We start from the raw sequence: 20,850 nt of genomic DNA, 5'->3' as shown, positions 1-20,850 counted from the left end.
CGAATAGAATGTCATTCATCTTGTTATTCACAATTTTCGAAATGTTAGCAGGCCCTGTGCTTAGATTTAGGTTCTCAGTCAAGAACTCCAGGTGGTTAAAATTAGTGATATGTCCGCCACTACGGCGTATCTCATGGTCATATTTACACCAGATATTACAAAGCACTGTGGTGAGATCAGAATCTGACGCTCACATTTTAACAACAAAATTTAATATAAAGAAGCACTGGAAACACTAGGGCCGATTTTCAATGGCGATGTAGTTTGAACAGTTGCTTTATGAAGTGTAATTCCTGAACGTTTTAACTGCATACTTCGGTGCTCTGCAAAGCAAGCATCATCATCTAAATGAAATTCGACAAATCGAGTGCTACAGCATGTTAGTATTTAATGCGCTCACATAAAGGGCAAGAAAAAATTTCATTCATGCAGGCGATCATCCAGATTATGATTTAAATAAAGGACCCTGACACCCAATTTGGAAACTTTACAGGCTTGTGTTGTTTGATAGCCTGCATTCCAAGCCACCTCTGACGGATTAATAGTGACGAGCGTTGCAAGAAGGTATTTTAATTTGGTTATAAAGTAAGGGTGCGTGTTTCTTCGAGTATTCATGTAGAATCGACATTTTCTGTGGTTTCACGTAGACGTGGCGGAGGTCAAGCACGTTTGCGGGCGCGCATGCATGATACTTCGACTGGCACCCGGCGAGAACTAGTGTTCATCCCCCCTCTCGCTCTGTGGTAAGGCTGCTCTCAAAGAGATTTAGGCTGCTTACGCCAGAAAGGCTTTTCCGTTTTTCTGAGGGAGACATGCTCAAAGCCTACACCTAGTTTCGTTCTTCACCGCCCGTGTGTCCCCCAACTTGAAAACAGCGTGCTTTAGCTTAACCGAAGCTTCAGCGCATGTAGTTTCAGGTGCAGCTCTATTGTGGGGCGCTAGTTTAATATGGTATTTAGGCGGGCATTTTGAGTTGACGCATAATCGTTCTGAAATAACACCACTAGAAATATTTATGCGATTTGTTGAGAATTGACAATGTGATTTCGTCTTTACAGGACGCAAAGCTACAACTTGCTGTAAAAAAAAGTTAGAAAACAAAACTTTCGCTGTCTCATTAAGGAGTACAAATATATTTTCTTTGTTTCTTTTGGACGATAATTTTCCTCACTGTGAAAGCAATGATATATATATATATATATATATATATATATATATATATATATATATATATATATATATATATATATATATATATATATATATATAATGTTACACTCCATAGCATTTTAGTATTGGAAGGGCCATTTCACAGTAAAAACAGACGAGAATTAGTTACGATATCGGGCGTAATGCGCGTAATGCAGTCGAAGTTTAACCCTTAGCAAACAATAGGTACTTTTTAGAGAAATGAAGCTTATTTACCCTATTGATCTAGCAGCTGAACGTGTGAATAGCCAAAAGAACAATTTTGTAGCATGTTTGTAATAGAAGAACACCCGACAGAGACATCCTGCAAGCCCTTGCGTCTTCAATCACACTGTCAATGAAAATAGTCATATGTTCCTGTCTGTGCTGTTCTCATTGCAAACGTTGGTAAACTAGCCTCATGATACATGAAAGAAGCTGAAATAGAAGCTGCTGATAGGTAGTGAAGTCATTTATAAAACAAATATCCGTTTTATACTTCAATCGAGATAGCAGCGATTGTTATGAAGTTTCCTACAAGAATGGTGTGTGTACGAGAAGTAACAGCCGGATTATTTCAGAGGTTTTATTGCTGTCTACCCACACCACATAACCGCGGCAGTGCCTCCTCCTGAAGTTTTCAATGACAAGCTGGGTGACTTTGACAAACTGTGACTAGACGCGAGCCGAGTGGCAGACACAGTTTGTGCGGTGGAAGACTTGAAGCCTAACCCAACTGGACGGACACATCTTCTGGCTTGTGCTGCTCAGGCAGAGGGAAGCCCTCACGGAGGCAGAAGTCGGTGAACTCGTCTTGCTCGTCTCCTCGGCCGCCGTCCTTCTTGGAAAGCTCAGGAGCCTCCTTCGGTGGGATGTAATCCTCACTTTGCAGCTGCGAGTAGAACTCACGCAAGTTGAAGAACAACTTCAACGACGCCAGCACCAAAGTAAGGATTATAAAGATCCGGAACGAGAGGAGGATGTATCCACTCGGCGTAGGCGTATCCGGGTGCAGCCCGCGGGTCTGCCACAGTATAACCATCATGGACACCACGCAGACAGCCTGAGAACGCACATAGAAAAATCGTGCAAGTGAAAACTTCATTAGTACATTCATCGATATCACGTGTATTAGAGTCGGTAAATGCACTAGATTTCACATGCGTACTTAATCCAAATGAATTAAAATCAGGGACCAAGCCAGCTAATTCAGAATGTAGGCAATCCTTTATACTACAACGCCAAATAGGGACTACACTACCAACTGTGATATCGAGCCATCTCATACGACGCCTTTTACAGCGGCGTTAAATATCTTATCAAAGGCGCATTTGGGTGGTGAGGTCCTTCCATCTCTATACCATATACGAAGCAAAGGTGGGCGTAGTACCCTGAAAAGAATGATCTCCAACATTGTCCCATACATCATTCGGCCGAACCAGTGCTGTAGCGTGAGTTTACATGTTGCGTGACCGGGGCTGAATGCACAAAACTTCTGTTTTGACAGAGTATTTTTCCTATTTGTTAACCGGTTTCCCTAGTTATATGTAGCACATCGCAACTGGTCGAAATATGCTCTTACAAAACTTTATATAGTAGGTTATTTCTGTAAGTGCGTGCCCGGATGCCTACAGGAACTACGTGATTGGGTGTCACATAGAGGAGCGAGTATTTTTATATATACACCTTTGAAAAGCACGCAATGATTGCACCATAAAATAAATATCACTGCGATATAAACGGAGTTGCAAGTCGATTTTTAACTTAGTGGTGCTCCATTCCCCCTTAGAACTTCTTCGTTAAATTGGGAAGTTCATGAATTCAGGAAAGGAGATATTCGGTCTTTAGAAATTTAGAGCCGTAATGTAGTGACACCCAAAAGATGCCGCAACGTTTTATTGCCAACTAGCCCTCACCTGCGCGTACGAGAAGCATCGCATGACCGGGCAATCCAGGCAAGCTAGACGGTCACGTGAAGCTATGACAAGGTGCCGATAGGCAACGGCGGGAACAACAAATACGCTGATCGTGTTAAGAGGCCGAGGAAACCAGTGGCGAGGAGAAGATCCAGCCATTTTTTTAGCATAAACCATAAAATAACAAGTGGAATCACCGCGGTTTTCCTGTGGGAGCAAATATAAGAACAATAAACCACCGCCGCCCCAATCGTCATATGACAGGTAAGAGCACTAACGACTGGCAAGTCCGTTGCGTGCACATGAGTGCGGCGTGTAGCTTTGTCGAAGGGTCTTACCTAGAGTGGCTAAATGTTTTCACCTAACGGCATTAGAATGCGCACTGAAAGAAATATCTGTCTGTCAAAAAATAAAAAGATTACCGCTGTCTTACTGATCTCATTATGAAAAAAAAACTTCGTTAGATCAGTTTGGTGTCAGGTAAGGTGAGTTAATTTGGTTTATGACAACACGGAGACGTATAAGTACCGATTGAGGAATAAAATTTGCTTCGTTAGATCAGGAACTTCATAATGTCAGTTTTAGTTAGATCGACGTTTAACAGTACTTATGAGGGGTAATCAAATAAGAATAATTATATAATATCTTACGTCCATGCATGAATACGTACACATGCCTGGATAACAAGACAAGTAAGGGAACGAACACATAGGCGTAATCACTTGTGTACACTCCGCCCCTCTTTCTCCCGTGCCGATAAAAGATTCCCGGCTGCTGGACTGGCGGTGCTGTATAAAATGATTGAGTTTAAACGTGCCTGTGTTAACACACACACACGCACCCGCACCCGCACCCGCACCCGCACACACACACACACACACACACACACACACACACACACACACACACACACACACACACACACACACACACACACACACACACACACACACACACACACACACACACACACACACACACACACACACACACACACACACACACACAGCCAGGGTCCTCTTGCATGCGAAAGCACGTTTGTGGGTAAGCGGTTGGTTAAAGTATTCAGGTGAGCTCGGCGTTCGGCAGACGCGAACTGAATTCTGAGCACCTCGGACGCATTTCACCAGTAAGATTATCGAGTATTTGCTGATTTGATTGATATGTGGGGTTTAACGTCCCAAAACCACCATATGATTATGAGAGACGCCGTAGTGGAGGTATCCGGAAATTTCGACCATCTGGGGTTCTTTAACGTGCACCCAGATCTGAGCACACGCGCCTACAACATTTCCGCCTCCATCGGAAATGCAGCCGCCGCAGCCGGGATTCGAGCCCGTGACCTGCGGGCCAGCAGCCGAGTACCTTAGCCACTACACCACAGCGGCGGGGCAATCGACTATTTGCATTGAATAAATAGTACTAATTATTAGCCCCTCAAGTGCTCATTCTTGTGAACAATATAGAAGTGCCCTCTTGTCCACAATGTGGCTTCATCTTTCTACCAGCCAGCACGGCTTATGTGGGCACTTCCAGTGCCTTCTCATAGCTACTCGGAGCAGCTTCAATTTCAGAATAGATGCTTTGGTATTGATAGAAGCGAAAATAATTTGTGACGATGCGAATTCCAGTCCTATTCCTCAGAGCTTTCTTTGTCAAATGTAGACCCTGATGACAGCCGCGACGACGGTGACAAACCCTGGACAACACGTGCTCCCCTCTAGATGGTTTCAAGGTCACAAGCGTTGTACCATAGAAAACTTCCGGTCACTTCATTTATCGACCCATAACGTCGAAACTGAAAGCGCGTTTTGAAGTTCCTTGGAAATGTAAAAAAAAATATCTCCCTTTAATTTTAGATAAACGAACGTGCGTAAAGTTCATGGGAAGAACCTCTCATTTTTATGTAGCTCAAAAAAAACATTCATTTGAATATAATTTGCCAAATAAGAGAAAGTGTAGAAAATCAGCGCGTTATTTTCTAAAGCTCTTTTTGCCCACCTATGATATTTTGGCACATCGGTGGAAGAAACAGGACAACATCAAGGGGCTCTGTTTGTAAACAGTGAGATGGTCTATAGGAGACAAAATGCGAGCTGAAACTCTTGTTACCGTGTTATATGGCCATGTGATCATATGAGGCGTGACCTCGCGAAATCACGCCCCGTAAATGCTATAAAACAATTTATTCACACCTCTGTTGAATTATCACTAGCGAATAGTTCCTAGGTGGTCGGTAACTCGTTAAAGGGCCACTAATGGCAACTATTAAGTCGTCGTTTATTGTTGAAATAGCGGTCTAGAAACCTCGAAGTGTTACTTTTGTGCCAAGGAAGCGCCTATTTTGAAAGAAAATGACGTTTTAGTGGTATACGCAGCGGGTTAGCGCGCTTCAAATTATCCGCCTCAAGAAGCGGACCGACTGGACCGAATCACGTCACTGTTGCCGTACACAACGTTGCATGGCTTTACTGCGCTAGTAACAACAGACCGAAAGCAGCAGGAGCGACAGCAGCAACAGAGGCCATTATTCAATTTCCAGCCATTTACTCCGACATTGGAGACGTTTTTGGTTCAACTGCGACCCGCCAGATCGGACCACCTGTCCAGTGTAACTACGTGAAAATTGAATTTTGGATTCATTCGCGCGATTCACCATAGTAATGTCCAGTGGTTCTTTTTCCATGAATCAAACAGAAACGAATAAGCAGCATTTAATTGCGCCTCTTGATGCACGGAAGGTTCTGTATTTAGTGCAGCTAGATTGATTACAAGTGAATAATTGAGGGTGGTCCGTCTGATATCATCGGGATCATATCGAGAAAGTCCTATTTCGGCACATTTGTTCTTGTGCATTTACCTTTATTTCTCGGTAAATATGACAGTGTTGTTAATAATACTGCCGTTTCAGAAGTTGTAATGCATTTAGCTTTCACTCTGATGTAAATTATTTGACTTGAGTGTCTCTTTAAAGCAAAAAAAAAACACGAAATTTGTGAAGTTAATGTCAATGCTCCTTTAACGGAAGAGACGTGATAAAATATGTAGCTTTGATTTATTTCTTTTCAGTGAAAAATAGTCATTGCGAATTAGGTGGCAGAGCCCCCAATGCATCAGGAAGTAAAATAATTCATCGCTAAGCCTTTTTGTTGCGTGCACCGCGTTCACCAATACGTAACACTGCGCAATTTCTACTGTATCATGGGAGGTACCAACTCCAAGGCATAGAATTTTACCGTGAATTCAGAGCTTTGAATGGGCACACAGTTCCACCAGCCAGGCACTTCTAACAGCGTGAAGTTTTGAGTTTCGCAAGAGTGGTGCATGCGCACCAACTTCACTGGAAGCACATGTTTTCATCTGAGGCTCCTTTCACCAGCACAGAGCCCCTATACAAATAAGTCGGTACACGTCGAAACGGCAAATACAATCAATAGAGATGTTTCCTCCAAGTCAATAGTGACAGAGGCGAGGCCAACGTGTGGGAAGAGCCAATGAGACGAAAGTTGCGTTCGACTGATCTTCCTGAAGTACTTGCTGGTCGCTTCGCGTACTTGTAAAAGATGCCGATCGGCAGGCTAGTAGATGCTCACGCGGTATAATGTACAGCCTCATTTACCAAAGTAGTGAAGTCATGTAGTACTGCACTAGGTTGGCTAGTATTGTTCATGTGATGAAATGCATCAGCAGTTTTGTATTGTCTGGGTGATCAGGCCATACACCGCAGACCTGCTCATGTAATTTTGTGAAAACGCGTTTTTCTTAATCTGATAGAGAATAGCGTGGCTTTAAGATTTGAGCCAGGGTCCTCTTGCGTGCCATGTTTTGGATCTATACATCTATGCTATCTCTGCATTATATGATGATTGGCCGAGACCACACTGCACGGGAAGCACCATATCATTTTACAAATCTAGGCGTTGTGGCAAATATAGTGAGGCCCTTAAAACAGGGTTCACTTGAGACGGGGTTCGTTTGAGAGTTATCAGTGGGAACTACTGTAGATGCATAATAAGCCCCGGGCAAACCTGCGATGACGGCTCAGTATAGAAAAATCGCACGAAGGTTGCCCGCGTTAACATCTGCATATATATAGTCTAGCCTACGATGAAGTGTACAACGATGTTGAAGAGGGTAACTTGGAAATGATCCAATTTAGGCCGCATGTTCCCGGCTACGAACAACTTCATAATGGCTGCACTCATCCTACGTCTATAGTTCATTCTCACTCTGACAATATTGAATGACTTTCTCCTAGCTCATTGCACTATTATTCTGCCTTCAAGACAGCGCAACCTAGTCAAATAAGGTTGGCTGGGTTGTCTTATGTGCAGTCGGAAAGATTATTAATATCAATGGAAAGAGCAGACTTCGTATGGAGCAATTATATTCGTTTTTTTTCTTTTGAATAATTGTGTTTAATAATAACTTTCCAGCCTCATAGGATGGCTATGCATTAGCAGCGTGATGTATATATAGGTTCGGAGCTGGCAGAGGTTTTTAAAAAAGGAGCATGAAGTTTTAACAGAAGCTAAGATAGACGGGACTTACAGTCCTTTTGATGTTGTTGCTTGTTCATGTCCAAGCGGTGGTTCTGTCACAGTTTTAGTTGAGGGGAGTAATGGAAGAAGCAAAGTGGCGTTTGAACTAGAGCTGCGCACCGCCGCCGAAGTTTTGAGAGAGATCACGCCACCGCGCTATAGTTGTGGCACGCCGCCACTTGTCTAATTTAAACCCGAGCGAGGAATCTGGCCACAAATGCATCAATTCACCTTATTTATGCAGCTTTATAAAGATTTTTTCAGAGTGGTGTTTGCGGTGTCTTGCCTGCTCTTTTGTGTCCATCTTTGCATGCCCTGTCAAGTGTTACGCCTGAGAGTCCAGACCGAACGTAATTGCCTTTGCAAATTCAATCTGTGCCAAGGCCATCAACTCAACGACGTCATCTAGCCCGGCAGCGCCAGTCTGTTTTACGCAACGCACGGCGAGCTCCCCCTCAATCCACGGCCCGAAAGCAGCCAGATGATGCAATCATCGTCATTCACTCTGGCGAGTCATACGCAATACGTGGCAACATCACTCGTCCGTAGGTGCAACCCAGTGGCTGTTCCTGACTGGAGGAATCTGACATCATGGTGAGCGGCGCTTCTGATTAGACGTTGGGGACGTAAGAGCTCACCCCTGGCCTATAAAAAAAAGCCAAGCGGCTCGTCGCCAAGCAGCCGACGTATGCGTCAGAGAGAAGGCATCTCGGCTCGTCGAGTCCCTAAGCTGTCGGCCCCAGTGCCGAATATGTAACGCCTGTATTCTAAGCTCTACATAAATCTTGCCTTAACTTCCCATCGTCTTGTCCGCTCGTCTATCAGCTCTGCGCAGAAGCAGCCGCGAGCTGAGAAACGGGCTACAGAACAACCTTGGCGACCCGTGAAGTCGGCGGACTACGAAGCAGTGTCTGCGGTGGTGCGAGTCGTAAGAGAGGATGGCAGCTGCGGGATCGGCCGGCATCAGCGACATCAATGCGGTCAGTGCTTGATGTTTTCCCCTCAGTTCACGAGACTGCTATAACACAGGTTATGGTAGTTTAGAGAAGGGCTGCGTGAAGCATGGAAGTGAGCTTTGATCGTTTTAAGCCAAGTCGAAGTGCTTTGAAACCAAAGTTAATGCGGAGAGCGTAAACACAGTAGTGTTAAAAATTTCTTGTGCGTCGTCTTGCTAGTCGAATTATATTAGGTACGGCTAGTAGATTTTTAACAGGGGCAAACAGCCAGAGGCTAGTGTGAACAATAAAAAACCTAAAGTGAAGGAGCTCATCGAGATTTGTGAGGAACTTGGCCTTACTTTGGGCCATGCGAAACGAAAGCAAGCGATCCTTGAGATTATGAAGAATGCAGGAGTGGTGGCTGAGGCAGTCGTTGAGGCCTGGGCGGATATCAAATCCCACCGTGAGGAGGCTGAAAGGCGAGAACACCGTCAGGAGGCTGAAAGACAGGAGCGCCCTTGAGATGAAACGAATAGAATTGGCAATCCTACAGTGTTCACAGGCGCCTAGCACAGCTTCTGTGACGGTTCAGGTCAGTGGCCGTAGTATTCGGGACCAACTGCCACAGTTCGTAGTAGGCGAGGACATGGTGAAGTATCTCGTCAAGTTCGAACACCTGTGAGCGAAATGCCTTGGCGTGGTCTCTTTGGGCGCAGAACCTGTAAGCTCTACTTCCCTGTGAGGTGTCTGACGTGATCATGTGCTTCTCAAGAAAAGCATTTGAGAGCTATGACGAGGTTAAGGAAGTTGTCTTGAGGCGTTACAAGTTGTCACTCGAGGCTTTCCGGCGAAGGTTCCGGTATGCAAAAAAGGAAATTAGTCACACGTTGACTTCGCGTTTCGTCTTAAAGCAGATTTAACTTAGCTGTTCAAGGGCGAATATGTTTATGGTGATCGCAATAAGGAGGTAGAATGCATTGAATTAAAGTAATTCTACCGCTGCATCGAAGATGATGTCAAGTTTTGGCTGCAAGACAAGCTTGGCGAAGTACAACTAAACAAGGCAGCAGAGTTAGCTGAGGGGTACTACACTCGCCGAAAGTTGCATACTAGGGCAGTGCGCGTTGAGAAGAGTGAACGAAAAGAGGGCTTAAAAAAACCTGATTAGGACAAACCCACTCCACACCGTAATTTTAGGAAGGACCCGTTTTTTACGAAAGACACTGTAAAGAAAGGGTAACCGGAAATGGAGAAATCGAGGGAGGTTCCGAAATAACGGACTGATACTACACGGGCGTTTGAATAACGGAAGCCACTAATCTGATAGAACTGCAAAAAGGAAGGGTACATGGCGATAAACTGTAAACAAAAGTTTGCTTTCGCAACACGCCAGTAATCGGAAAAGAACATGCGGTTGTTAGAGCCGTATGTTCAGAAAATTAGTGTGAATGGGAAAACGTGTCGAGCACTTCAACACTCAGCAGCCACCATGGATTTTGCCGAACCTTCGTATGTGCCTCCGGATGACTTTACAGGAGAATGCGTGTGAATCAGGCAAGTTACCGAGGGTAACAGTGCTTGCTCATCGATCGCTACAGTTGTCTTGAAGGCCCTTTCGGTAAGCTTCGCACCGAAGTGGCTGTGTCTGCCGCGCTTCATGATCGTTTTCCTTACCTTGTTTTGAATAACTCTTAGCAGATTCTCAAAGAGCTAGTCTTTAAGCAACGCACGGCGAGCTCCCCCTCAACCCACGGGCCCGAAAGCAGCCAGATGATGCAATCATCGTCATTCACTCTGGCGAGTCTTACGCAATGCGTGGCAACATCAATCGTCTATGGGTACAACCCAGCGGCGGTTCCTGACTGGATGAATCTGACATCCCGGTGAGCGGCGCTTCTGATTAGACGTTGGTAACGTCAAAGCTCACGCGGGGCTTATAAAAAAGCCAAGCGGCGCATCGCCAATTAACCGAAGTATGCGTCAGAGAGAAGACATCTGGGCTCGTCGAGTCCCTAAACTGTTGGCCCCAGTGCCGAATATGTAACGCCTGTATCCTATGCTCTACGTAAACCTTGGCTCAACTCACCATCGCCTTGTCCGCTCGTCTATCAGCTCTGCGCAGAAGCCGCCGTGAGCTGAGAAACGCATTACTGAACATTCTTTGGGGCCCGTGACCTCGGCGCACTACGCCACAGGATCGGTGGTGGGGCGATTCGTAACACTATATAGAGGCCCTAAAATAAATTCGGAAGATACACAATTGGGCGTGTCATTCTTTCCTGGTTTATCCTGTTCCTATGACACTCTTCGAAACACTAGAACGGTCATTCACATGACATGATTAGGGCACATACTATCGAAAGAGGCATACGAGGCCAGGATTCTGGCCCACGAGGGGCTAGTTCGTTAAACGTCCACCACGTGCCGCATGAAGTTGAACCCTCCCCCTCGTTCCCTCTTTTCTCCTTCCACCACGGCGCTGACGAGTTCCCTACGGAAGGGGCATCGCTCTTCAACCTGTTCTCGCCCGCCCCTCATTGTGGGAACCAAAGAATAGCGACCCGCTGTCAGTGCATTCTTACTCACGCCGTTTAAAAGCCGGCCTGTGTAGAGTACGCGAACAGGTTCCGGGCCAGCCATGAACAATTTTTCAGACTGAGGACTTCTTTTTTTTTTCTTGCCTTGGTTGAATTCGAGTCCTCACAGTTTTGATATAGTCATAGATAATTTATATACGAAGAAGCTAGGACCAACTGCATTACACTCTTTAGTTTTTTTCTCGTCGTAGGTAATCTATTGTAATCATAATATCAGGTTCAATACTTAATTTGAGGCTAAGCCATATTACTTTCCGACCCAAACTTTCTGTAGGGCAGAACAAAGTTTTTAATCTTGTTTTTTTAGCTACTGGGCTATTGAAAAGCACGCAAAAAATTAAGAAAGATGTTAGTAGAACGATTTTCACAGGAGAAGCATGTCCAGTATATTGGACACAGGGATTAATTTGTTGAACAAATAGGTACACATATTCTGCTATTCTCTTAGATAGAGCGCTGCTTTTGGCCCTGTTAGGTTATTAGTCTTATATAACACAAGCGGGGTTTGTTTTGTCCCGAGAAAAAGTTGATCCTCTTCATGCTTCATGCTGTTGATATATTCCCAGCATGTCCCAGTTTTATTTTTATGACTGGGCTTGAAGAGTGTCACGTCAAGCCACCTCTTGTTTTCTTTTTTTCCTTCTAAATTGAGCACGATGTGCACCAATTGCATCTTGGTGTGAGTGTACTGAACATAGGTAATTTTCGCATTGCCAGCAAAGTTTTTATTAGAAAAACTACTTTTTTGCAACAACGTATCAAAAAAACATGACAGAACTCATACAATTTAAATTATTTCAATGGTGCAAAGATATGTCCTGAAATACTTTTGTATACTTGAACGCATCATGCGCACGCAGTTTCGCGTATATTACGCAATTACTTCTAGTGCCCGATAAATAGGTGGAGCTGAAGGGTGAACTACACCTAAAAACATCTTACTCGACTCTTACAGAAGATACCAAAGTGGTTTTAGTTCTGACTGTAGCTCTGCTTACTTTTATTCATCACTTTTACCGTCATGTTTTTGTCAGCGACTAAGTATATGTACCACCCTGCTGAAATCCCCAAATGGTGATTGCAGTAACTGCAAATAAATAATAATAATAAATAATGTGTTCAATACACTAGTCAAGGGGCAGGAATGGAATGTGCTTGTTAACTACATAGTAAACGCTCCGAGATTGTACTGTTCGGTTATCCTTTGCGGAAGCTCTTTCGCTTTCTTATTTCTTCGTAGAGCTTATTTTTTGCGTCGATGTGGGTAAGGAGCTAAGTATAGTTCCATTGAGAAAATAGCACCAGATTCTCGGGACCGACAGCACAGTGTAAGCTGAAGGAGCGGCTTTTGTAGAACTTTTTGTAATTTAGTGTTAACCTCTCATTTGCTGGCATCTCATTGCATGTGTCTGATTTTATAAGGTACTCAGTATAGTTCCGTAAACTGTACTTCAAACAATGCCTGCTTCAAGGGACAGCGTGTGCCTGATTGTTTTTCCACTACTACCTGACAACATTTAATTTAACGAGATTCGCAACTTCAGATTATGCAGCATCGTGTGTTTAACAAAAGATTTGCTACACCTAGAACTATTGTGTCTTTATGTTTTTGGCTCATTTCAATCGCCTTGATATATTACAAATAGTAATAGATAAATTATTTATGTAACACTTCATTTGGCGAGATTTCATTGCGACATGTGAAAGGAAATTTCATAGCGTTATTGCGCACATTACAACTGCTTTATGCAACAGATAGTCGAATGTGCAACGATCTCCGCATTATTGATAAATGTGTTGAAGGCCTGTGGTATCGAATGGGATCCTTGGCGTACGATGTAAGGGCTAGCATGCTTAACTTATAAGCAATTTTAAACCCACACTGTTTATTTAGGTGTACATCTCAAGTATGTAGTGCTTCCTCTCGCCCCCGGATGTTGTCGGAATTCAGAGCTTGATTTTGCGATAGAAGAGTGAATGCACCATAATTATTGCCTATATTAGATTGGGAAATATTGATGATAATCCACCTTTTCACTCAATGGTCTCGCTGATGTATTTGTAAACATGGCAACGGCAGGAACACTAATCATGCTGCAGCCAAGAAAAAAAAGTGATGCAGAACATTTTTTATTAGTCTATAAAACAGGTATTTATTGATAATATTCCATTAGTTGTTAACGTGATGTCATTACTGGCAGAAATATGCTTTGATTTTCCTTCCAGGAAGAAAGAAAAATGATGTTTACGTTTGGTGCCATCGTATACAGTGTTACAGCTTCGATCCTCCCACAGTTTAGACAAGAGCGTAGGATGAAAATTTAGGTGAATTACATGCTTGATACATGTAGCATTTTATTTTGAACGGCAGAGTGTTTAAACTTCATTTCCAGCCTGGCCGCCCGACGGCCTCTCCGAACTTGGAACACATATGTCTGCTAAGCGTAAACAAAGCATTGATATATATATATATATATATATATATATATATATATATATATATATATATATATATATATATATATATATATATATATATATATATATATATATATAACGAGCCGATAGACTGATGTAGCAAGAAGGGAGAAAGAAAACTGAGGAAGAGGTAAAGTAAATGAAAGGAATTGGGGTAGGCCACCAGCATCGTTGCTTCCACAGTCTTCTCGTGCGTGCCAGTAAAATCTGCTTTTTTTCTTAAGCTCAGCAATAACGATCGTTTATATATTAATGCTATACAATTCGCATTTCTTTGCACAGTGCTAAAGCACCCGAAGTGGTCTAGTTTGTAAATGTTACAAAGGGAAGCGACAATAAAATGCATCATGAAACTAGAATTGCATTCTGTTGATAAGCCTGCCTTTTTTTTAAACTGTTCACCGTACAGGTAGGTGAACACACTAAATGCTCATATTAAAATATTGATCACAGATGGTAGGGTTACATTTTTGGTGCTGAGGTGTACGTGACGAACTACTGGAGGAACAGCTGAGTTTTAGTGCCGGAAAGCAACACAGTAACACAATATTTACCTACGGCATTTGTTTTTTTCAATTATGGTATACAACAACATAAATCACTCTAAACATTTTTTTTTCAGTTAGCTTGCCTTTATTAATACATCTCGGCAACCTGGTTTTGCATTTATCAACGAAAAAGTTCACTCTTTACACTTTTGTGACGCCCCCTCGAGAAGTACAAACTGACAAAAATATTACCCAGCGTTGTGCATTTAGATAGCTCTTGTTTTCTTTCCGTTTTTTGCCTGCGTTTTTGTTATTTAAGCAGGCGTCAGCATGGGTAGAAAACGATCACTGTACCGTGTAGAGGGACCCATGAAAGACACACTACGCGACAACCTTCCCTCGCTGGTCACCCCACTGGTAGAAAAATAGTTGAAGCCAGCCAAGCGCATTGTCATCCCATGTGTGCCAGGCGCCAGTGAAGAGCTCTCCGCGATTCTCGGAAAATCAGGGGTCGAGGTGGTTCGCAAGCCTGCTTCGACGCTCACCCGCTTGCTACCACGGCCGAAGGAAGAAGCAACACCAGCGAGTAGCCTGCAAGTTGCCGTGTTCAGAGTGTCCAGCCAGCTACGTGGGCAAAAGCGAATGTTTGCATTCAGAAAGCCCGTGGAGCGGCCGAAAGGCTTGGACTGGCGTTCCTGACGAGGGAGTCAGCCGCTGAGCGCTAACGTGCGCCTTGCCGGGCAGGAATGAACTTCCGCTCCCACTCGTTAAGATTACGCCAACTTAAGAACGACGTCAGGAAGGCAGAAGTGCGACGCGGCGCTTTTGCAGAGAGCTTGAGCAGCCTGACCATATGATCGACTTCTACAGCTTTTCTGTTATAGAAACAGAGAGGAAGTTCGGAAGGAGGTCCTTGCGCGAGTCCAGACACATTTACAACACGCCAACAAACTTGAACCGCTATCTAGGAACGACCTCCTCTGTATACGTTCACGGCTTCGGAAACATGTTGGAAATGGAGAAACACAGTTTTGGCAAAACAAGACACGGATATGTTTTGTGACAAACACAGGCAGATCCTGAGGAAGTACCAAGTCGTTCCTCACACCCCCGGCCCTCTACGAACTTCCCAACTTCTTAAATCTTCTACCGAGCCCGACAGATTTCTACCAAAATGCTTACATTTAAGCTTATAGAATTCACACTCCACAAATTAACGACTTCCAAAAAAAGCAAAAATAAACAAAAAATGTAGTGTGTAGTGCTGGCTGCTAAAATGTTGCTGTTGATTTAGAAATATTTACTTAAACGTCGTATATATATATATATATATATATATATATATATATATATATATATATATATATATATATATATATATATATATATATATATATATATATATATATATATATATATATATATATATATATATATATATATATATATATATATATATATATATATATATATATGTGTGTGTGTGTGTGTGTGTCTCAATATCTGCATGTGTTTTCCTTTGCTAATAAGCACCTGAAGTAGCAGATTTATACTTTGTGTAATTGAGTTGTTGCTTTGGTCTGCGTTCGTGCCATCGTCATTCATAGAGCGTGCTTGTCTTGGAAGTTGATACCACGAAGAAATAAGTGAACGAATTCAAGCATACCCGCCTGGGTTTTTGTAAGTTGGCTAACTTTGGCAACGTTGGTCGGTCTGAAAGCGCGGAGATACTTTTGTAGCACCCGAAAAGCTAAAGCATTACAAAAAAATCTGGTGGGGGTCAGAACCCCCTCATTCACATATAGTTACCATCCTGAACGTCACCGAAGTGCACGTTGAAGGCCTTGAGGCATGTACTAGAGCACTGTGTGCTTAGTAAAACTCTTGGCACACACAGAATATCCTAAATGTGAAGGTGTTATCGCTCAGCGTGGGAACTATGTAAACTTCTTTTACCGACATTGTCCAAGTCCCGTCCCTCTGAGGCTGTGCTTCTGAATCATGGTGCAGTGTATAATACTGAGCAAACACTTGTACTCGAGCAAATATAGGAATAGACGGCAGTGATGTCGTCAATCGTATGTTTTCATGAGTCTTTCTGTCGTCGGAGTTTTATAGCTGCCACCACAAACCGAATCACAGTAACCAAACTTGTAGTCAATTTGTAATAATCAAATTAGTACTCAATTCGTAGTCAATTTGTAGAATTGAGTCGTGTAAAATACTCCGAAAATATTGAGCCTGTAATAAATTCCGAGAAAAGTGAAATATTCCTGTCATTGATAGAGTGGTGGCCTATAGCAAGAAACATACCTGCAAAATACGACGCAGTTCATTTGTAATCAAACATGCGCTGCAAATCAATCTTATGATATATTTTGTAATGTGTCTACAAATATAAACATCTTTGGATACTTATTGTGCGCTCTTCATGAATCAATAAGAAATAAGTTTTCTTTAATAACACAAACACCTCAATATAATGTGTGAAATGCATGTGCATGTCCCGATTAAAATGTAAAAAATTATGCTGTGCAAATCTGCAAACTTTACCTACAAACGAATGCAGATGTCAAGATCATAACAATACAAGGTACGTATATGCATGCACAATATAATGTTATATTCACTGTAGAGATAATCAAAACAAAGAACGAAAAATGAAATAATTACATTGAAAGTACTGTTGTTTTTTGTCCTTATCAAGCCTCAACACTTTTCTTGGTATGAAAAAGATCCTATCACCGTTTCGGGACGATAAATTAATAAAGCTACATCTTTCAGTTCTCTCAAGCATAGAACCATGGTAGTGCTATGAACACCTCATTACTATCAAAACTAACTACAGCTGCGAAAATTGTACGGACGCCTGGCCTAGGCAGGAGTGCGTGGATGCATGTGTTTATGTACGCGCACACATACAAACTACACGTATGAACATAATGAAGTATGGTTAAACACCTGCTCCCCCTTCCCTCTAGTAAAAAAGTTTCGTACATTGTGCTGCCCCAGACAAATTGAAAAAATCAACATATAAAGAAACACGAATATTTACATATAAGCAGACGCTTACAGCCATGACGTAAGTACGAATAGGATAAAAGAAAGTGTCATCAGCAATACTCATATTTGTAGTAGCCTATGCTACGTAAAAGTTTATTACGTGCTTTTAAACGACCCCATAACCACAGTATCCCTCAAGAAAAGCAAGAAAATCATGATCGGTAGTGCGCTCAGTAAGAGTTAGAATCTCTTGCATAGGATTCGCGGCACTTTCATAATATTAAAGAAGTAGAACGAAAACAAAATAATAAGGCTTAACGTATAATATCTTTGTTATTTGAGTTCTGCGGACAATATCGCGCTTTTTAGTAATGCCGGCGATGATTCACGAAAAAAAAAATAATTTGGAGATGTAAAAGAAATACACGTTAAAGTATGAGGGGCCCGAAAGAAAACAAACTAAAGAGGGGCCCGAAGAAAACAAAGATAATGTTAGGCGGTCCGGTGAAAACGCGGAATTAGGGGACTAACAATAAAGCCACCCCTCCCACTATGCTTCTGTCATTGACCAAAAAATAAGGTTAGGTTGATTCGCAATTATCGTTAGTCATTTGTAACACATGCACGGCAATCACAATGCCGAAAAGCTTCAAGCGGAAATTCAAAATATTTCAGTAATAACTTGCGGGCCTAAAACACGAATAAACTACTGCACGCGAACTGAAAAGCATCACGAGACTTGAGTGGTACCACAAGATCCAATAAACTTTAGATATAGAGAGGGTGGACACGCCCACACGCACGCATTGCTCATCTCACAATATTAAATGCAAAGCATTGCAGTAGTTGTCCCAGCAAGATGTGTTACCATCAGCTTTAGGACTGACCACTCCACGGCATCTACAACAGCGGAACTAGCTGCTTTGCGTGCTGCACTCTGTGTGGTCAATCAGGAACCACCGCAACAATGGTCGATTTTCAGCTACTCAAGGGCTGCCCTACAATCTGTGCTCTCAGCAATACGTTGCGGTCCGTACAAACAGCTTTTTTTCAAAATTCGATGCCTCCTCCACACTTCACAAGAGAAAGGGGATCATGTGACGTTTCAGCTGCCAAGTCACTGCGGCATCATAGGGAACGAACATGCCGATACTGCCGCGCGGGCAGCCCTTGATTGAACACGAGAAGAAGCCATACCCCTTTCGCGGACCGATGCTGCCAGTAATCTTCGACGACTTGCGCGTGAAATCACGTTTTCACTATGGTGTGCACCAAGCATCGATGCGAATCGTCAACACCACCTGTCCTCTTTGATGACTCTCCGCATGCCCACTGGACTCGACCGAAGAGAAGCCACCCTTCTTCATCGCTTATGGCTAGGAGTGGCATTTACAAAATCTTACTCCTTTGTCATAGAAATGGCCGACAACGCTCTCTGCGATGCTTGTCATTGCGAAGAGACGCTACACCACATCCTGTGTGACTGTCCGCTTTATGCCATCCAGAGACAGTCACTGGCATCCATTTTTGCGCGCATCGACAACAGCCAAATGTCTGTGGACACTATTCTGTCAAGTGCCCGAGAGAAGACATTGCAACAGAAGGCGACAAAAGCTCTGTTAAAATTCCTACGCGACACGGACTTGAACAAGCGGCTGTAACAGCAATGTCACACACCGCGAAAGACAAGACTGGACTATGACTGAGTGTGAGCGCGTGTGCTGCCGAAAGTTTTGAGTTTGAGTTTGAGTTTAGTTAACCACGTGACAAGTACACGAAAATACACTGTATACGTGGTTTGGTGCGAAGGGAAAAAAGCTGCATTTCACAGCTTGACTGGCCCCTCCACCCAGAAAAAAAAAAAATCTAAACTACAAGTTTACAAAAATACAAAAATTACAGGCAGCGGAAAGCGACAATACAAAAAGAAACACGCATGTGGCCCATGACAGCAAATAATAGAATGACAACTCTGAAATACATACAAAAATATGCATTACAAAGCAATGTATGAAAGAATAAAAACGGAATAACCATTACAGAAATCACCCAACATTCATTTACAACACAATCAGCACATCCAATTTAACATTTCAGTTTAAACAGTACGCAGATTATCAGTTGTTAGTTTCCATTTGTTCATCACACTTGGAAGGTGGTAACGTAATGTTTATCCCTCTTCCCTCTCTGCTCTCTATCTTTCATCTCCCCCACCCCCCTCCCATGCGCAGGGTTGCAAACCGGCTGCCTATAGGCTGGTTAACCTCCCTGGCATTCTTTTCCTCCCATTTTCCTTTTTAGCGACCTTCGGCGACTTTCAGCGTATCTGTCTATCTAGCCGCCTACGACTTTTAGCTCTCCTGGCCGTTTCGATAATGGTATCAATACCAAAGTTGTTATGGCATAACATGACTGTATGAAAAACATATTTGACTGGTCATAACAGAGAAGAAGAAGAAGCCGACCTGTGCGGGCGTTAGAACATCGGCTTCCGCTATCTTCAATGATTGTGTGCGGTTTGCCGCCTACAATCACCGTGATTTGCACACCAACGTACGCACCAAGTTACGAGAATTCCGTGGACACCGTATTTATTTCGGTGGGTGGACTCTTTCTCTACTTTTGGCCTTCTGAAGTGCTTACGCCGCCGCTGCCTCGCTACCCCTAGCGGGCTAAGCCTTGCTCCGGTGAGCCAAGGTGGGTAGGCTTGGGCCTATCCCGCAAGTTTACCCCGTTCATCATGGAAATCGTCGAAGGCGAAGCAATATCGCCTGAAGAAGCGAATGGCCCAGGCTGGATTACGGCGTACAACCGTAAGCCAAGCAAGAGCAAAGCTAACCAATCCCAAGACGCAAGACCAACAAGTACGCGAGGGAGACGGAGGGACGGCGGCCGCACCGCCGAACCGAGAAGCGCGTACCAACGCCTCGTCGCTACCTCAAGACTCCCTCAACTTCCGAGGGACACATATCGCATAATCGTAAGGCCCCGAGATGGCCTCAACGTGGCTAAAATCACGCCGGTGCAGTTTGAGCAAGCCCTGGCGATGGCCGCCGCCCTGGCTCCTCAAGACCTCATGGAAGACTCTATATGCCCAAATGTCACCCAGAACATTTTTGTAGTGTGTACCCCAATCGAACGAAACGCACGAGCTTATACCATGGTACAGCAACTACGTCTGCGAGACACTCTGTACCGAGTTGCTGTATATCCGGCTCCACCCGACAACACGTGCAAAGGCGTCATCCGAGGCATTGACATTGACCTCACCGATACCCAGCTCCGAGAACTGATCGTCACAAAGCGCAACCCGAGTGCCCTGGAGGTGAAACGCATCAAGAACACCACAGCCGTCACCATCCTGTTCCAAGGAATGCAAGTTCCCAATTATGTATACTGCGGGGCGAGCATAGTTCGATGCACGCTTTTCCGCAGACACACGGAAGTTTGTTACAACTGCGGCAGCCTCGGCCATCGTGCAGACGTTTGCCCTAATCCTAACACAACGTGGTGCCGAAAGTGCGGCCTCAAAACCCCACCCGAAAACCACCAATGTAAGCCCCACTGCACCCTCTGCGGTGGACCACACCCCACTGCCGATAAGGACTGTAAACGTAAATTTCAAGTTCCGTACATCGTACGCCAACGACGACGCCGACGCCGTCGACGCGGTCGTAGCCGCTCCCGAGGATCGAGTGGAG

General features: G+C 43.7%; 2 protein-coding genes across 3 annotated transcripts in view; one reads left to right on the top strand and one right to left on the bottom strand.

The window, feature by feature from the left end:
* Positions 1-1,760: 1,760 nt before the first annotated feature.
* Positions 1,761-20,850, bottom strand: part of LOC142776067 (uncharacterized) — a 112,043-nt gene continuing 92,953 nt past the window's right edge. The window contains exon 3 of the mRNA XM_075878949.1: positions 1,761-2,251. Within this exon, the coding sequence (XP_075735064.1) occupies positions 1,916-2,251 (336 nt within the window). The 3' untranslated portion in view covers positions 1,761-1,915. The remainder of the gene's footprint in view (positions 2,252-20,850) is intronic.
* Positions 8,493-20,850, top strand: part of LOC142776066 (uncharacterized) — a 119,389-nt gene continuing 107,031 nt past the window's right edge. The window contains exon 1 of one of the 2 annotated variants that reach the window (XM_075878947.1): positions 8,493-8,625. Coding sequence is in view for 1 of the 2 variants with exons in the window: in XM_075878948.1 (XP_075735063.1) it covers positions 8,621-8,625 (5 nt within the window). In the remaining variant the exon portion in view is untranslated. The remainder of the gene's footprint in view (positions 8,626-20,850) is intronic. The other variant, XM_075878948.1, reaches the window with a different exon arrangement.

Source organism: Rhipicephalus microplus, chromosome X (assembly GCF_043290135.1).
Source record: "Rhipicephalus microplus isolate Deutch F79 chromosome X, USDA_Rmic, whole genome shotgun sequence".
Classification (NCBI taxonomy): Eukaryota; Metazoa; Arthropoda; class Arachnida; order Ixodida; family Ixodidae; genus Rhipicephalus; species Rhipicephalus microplus.
The sequence above is the reverse complement of the archived record's forward strand: the minus strand, read 5'-3'. Positions and strand labels throughout refer to the sequence as shown.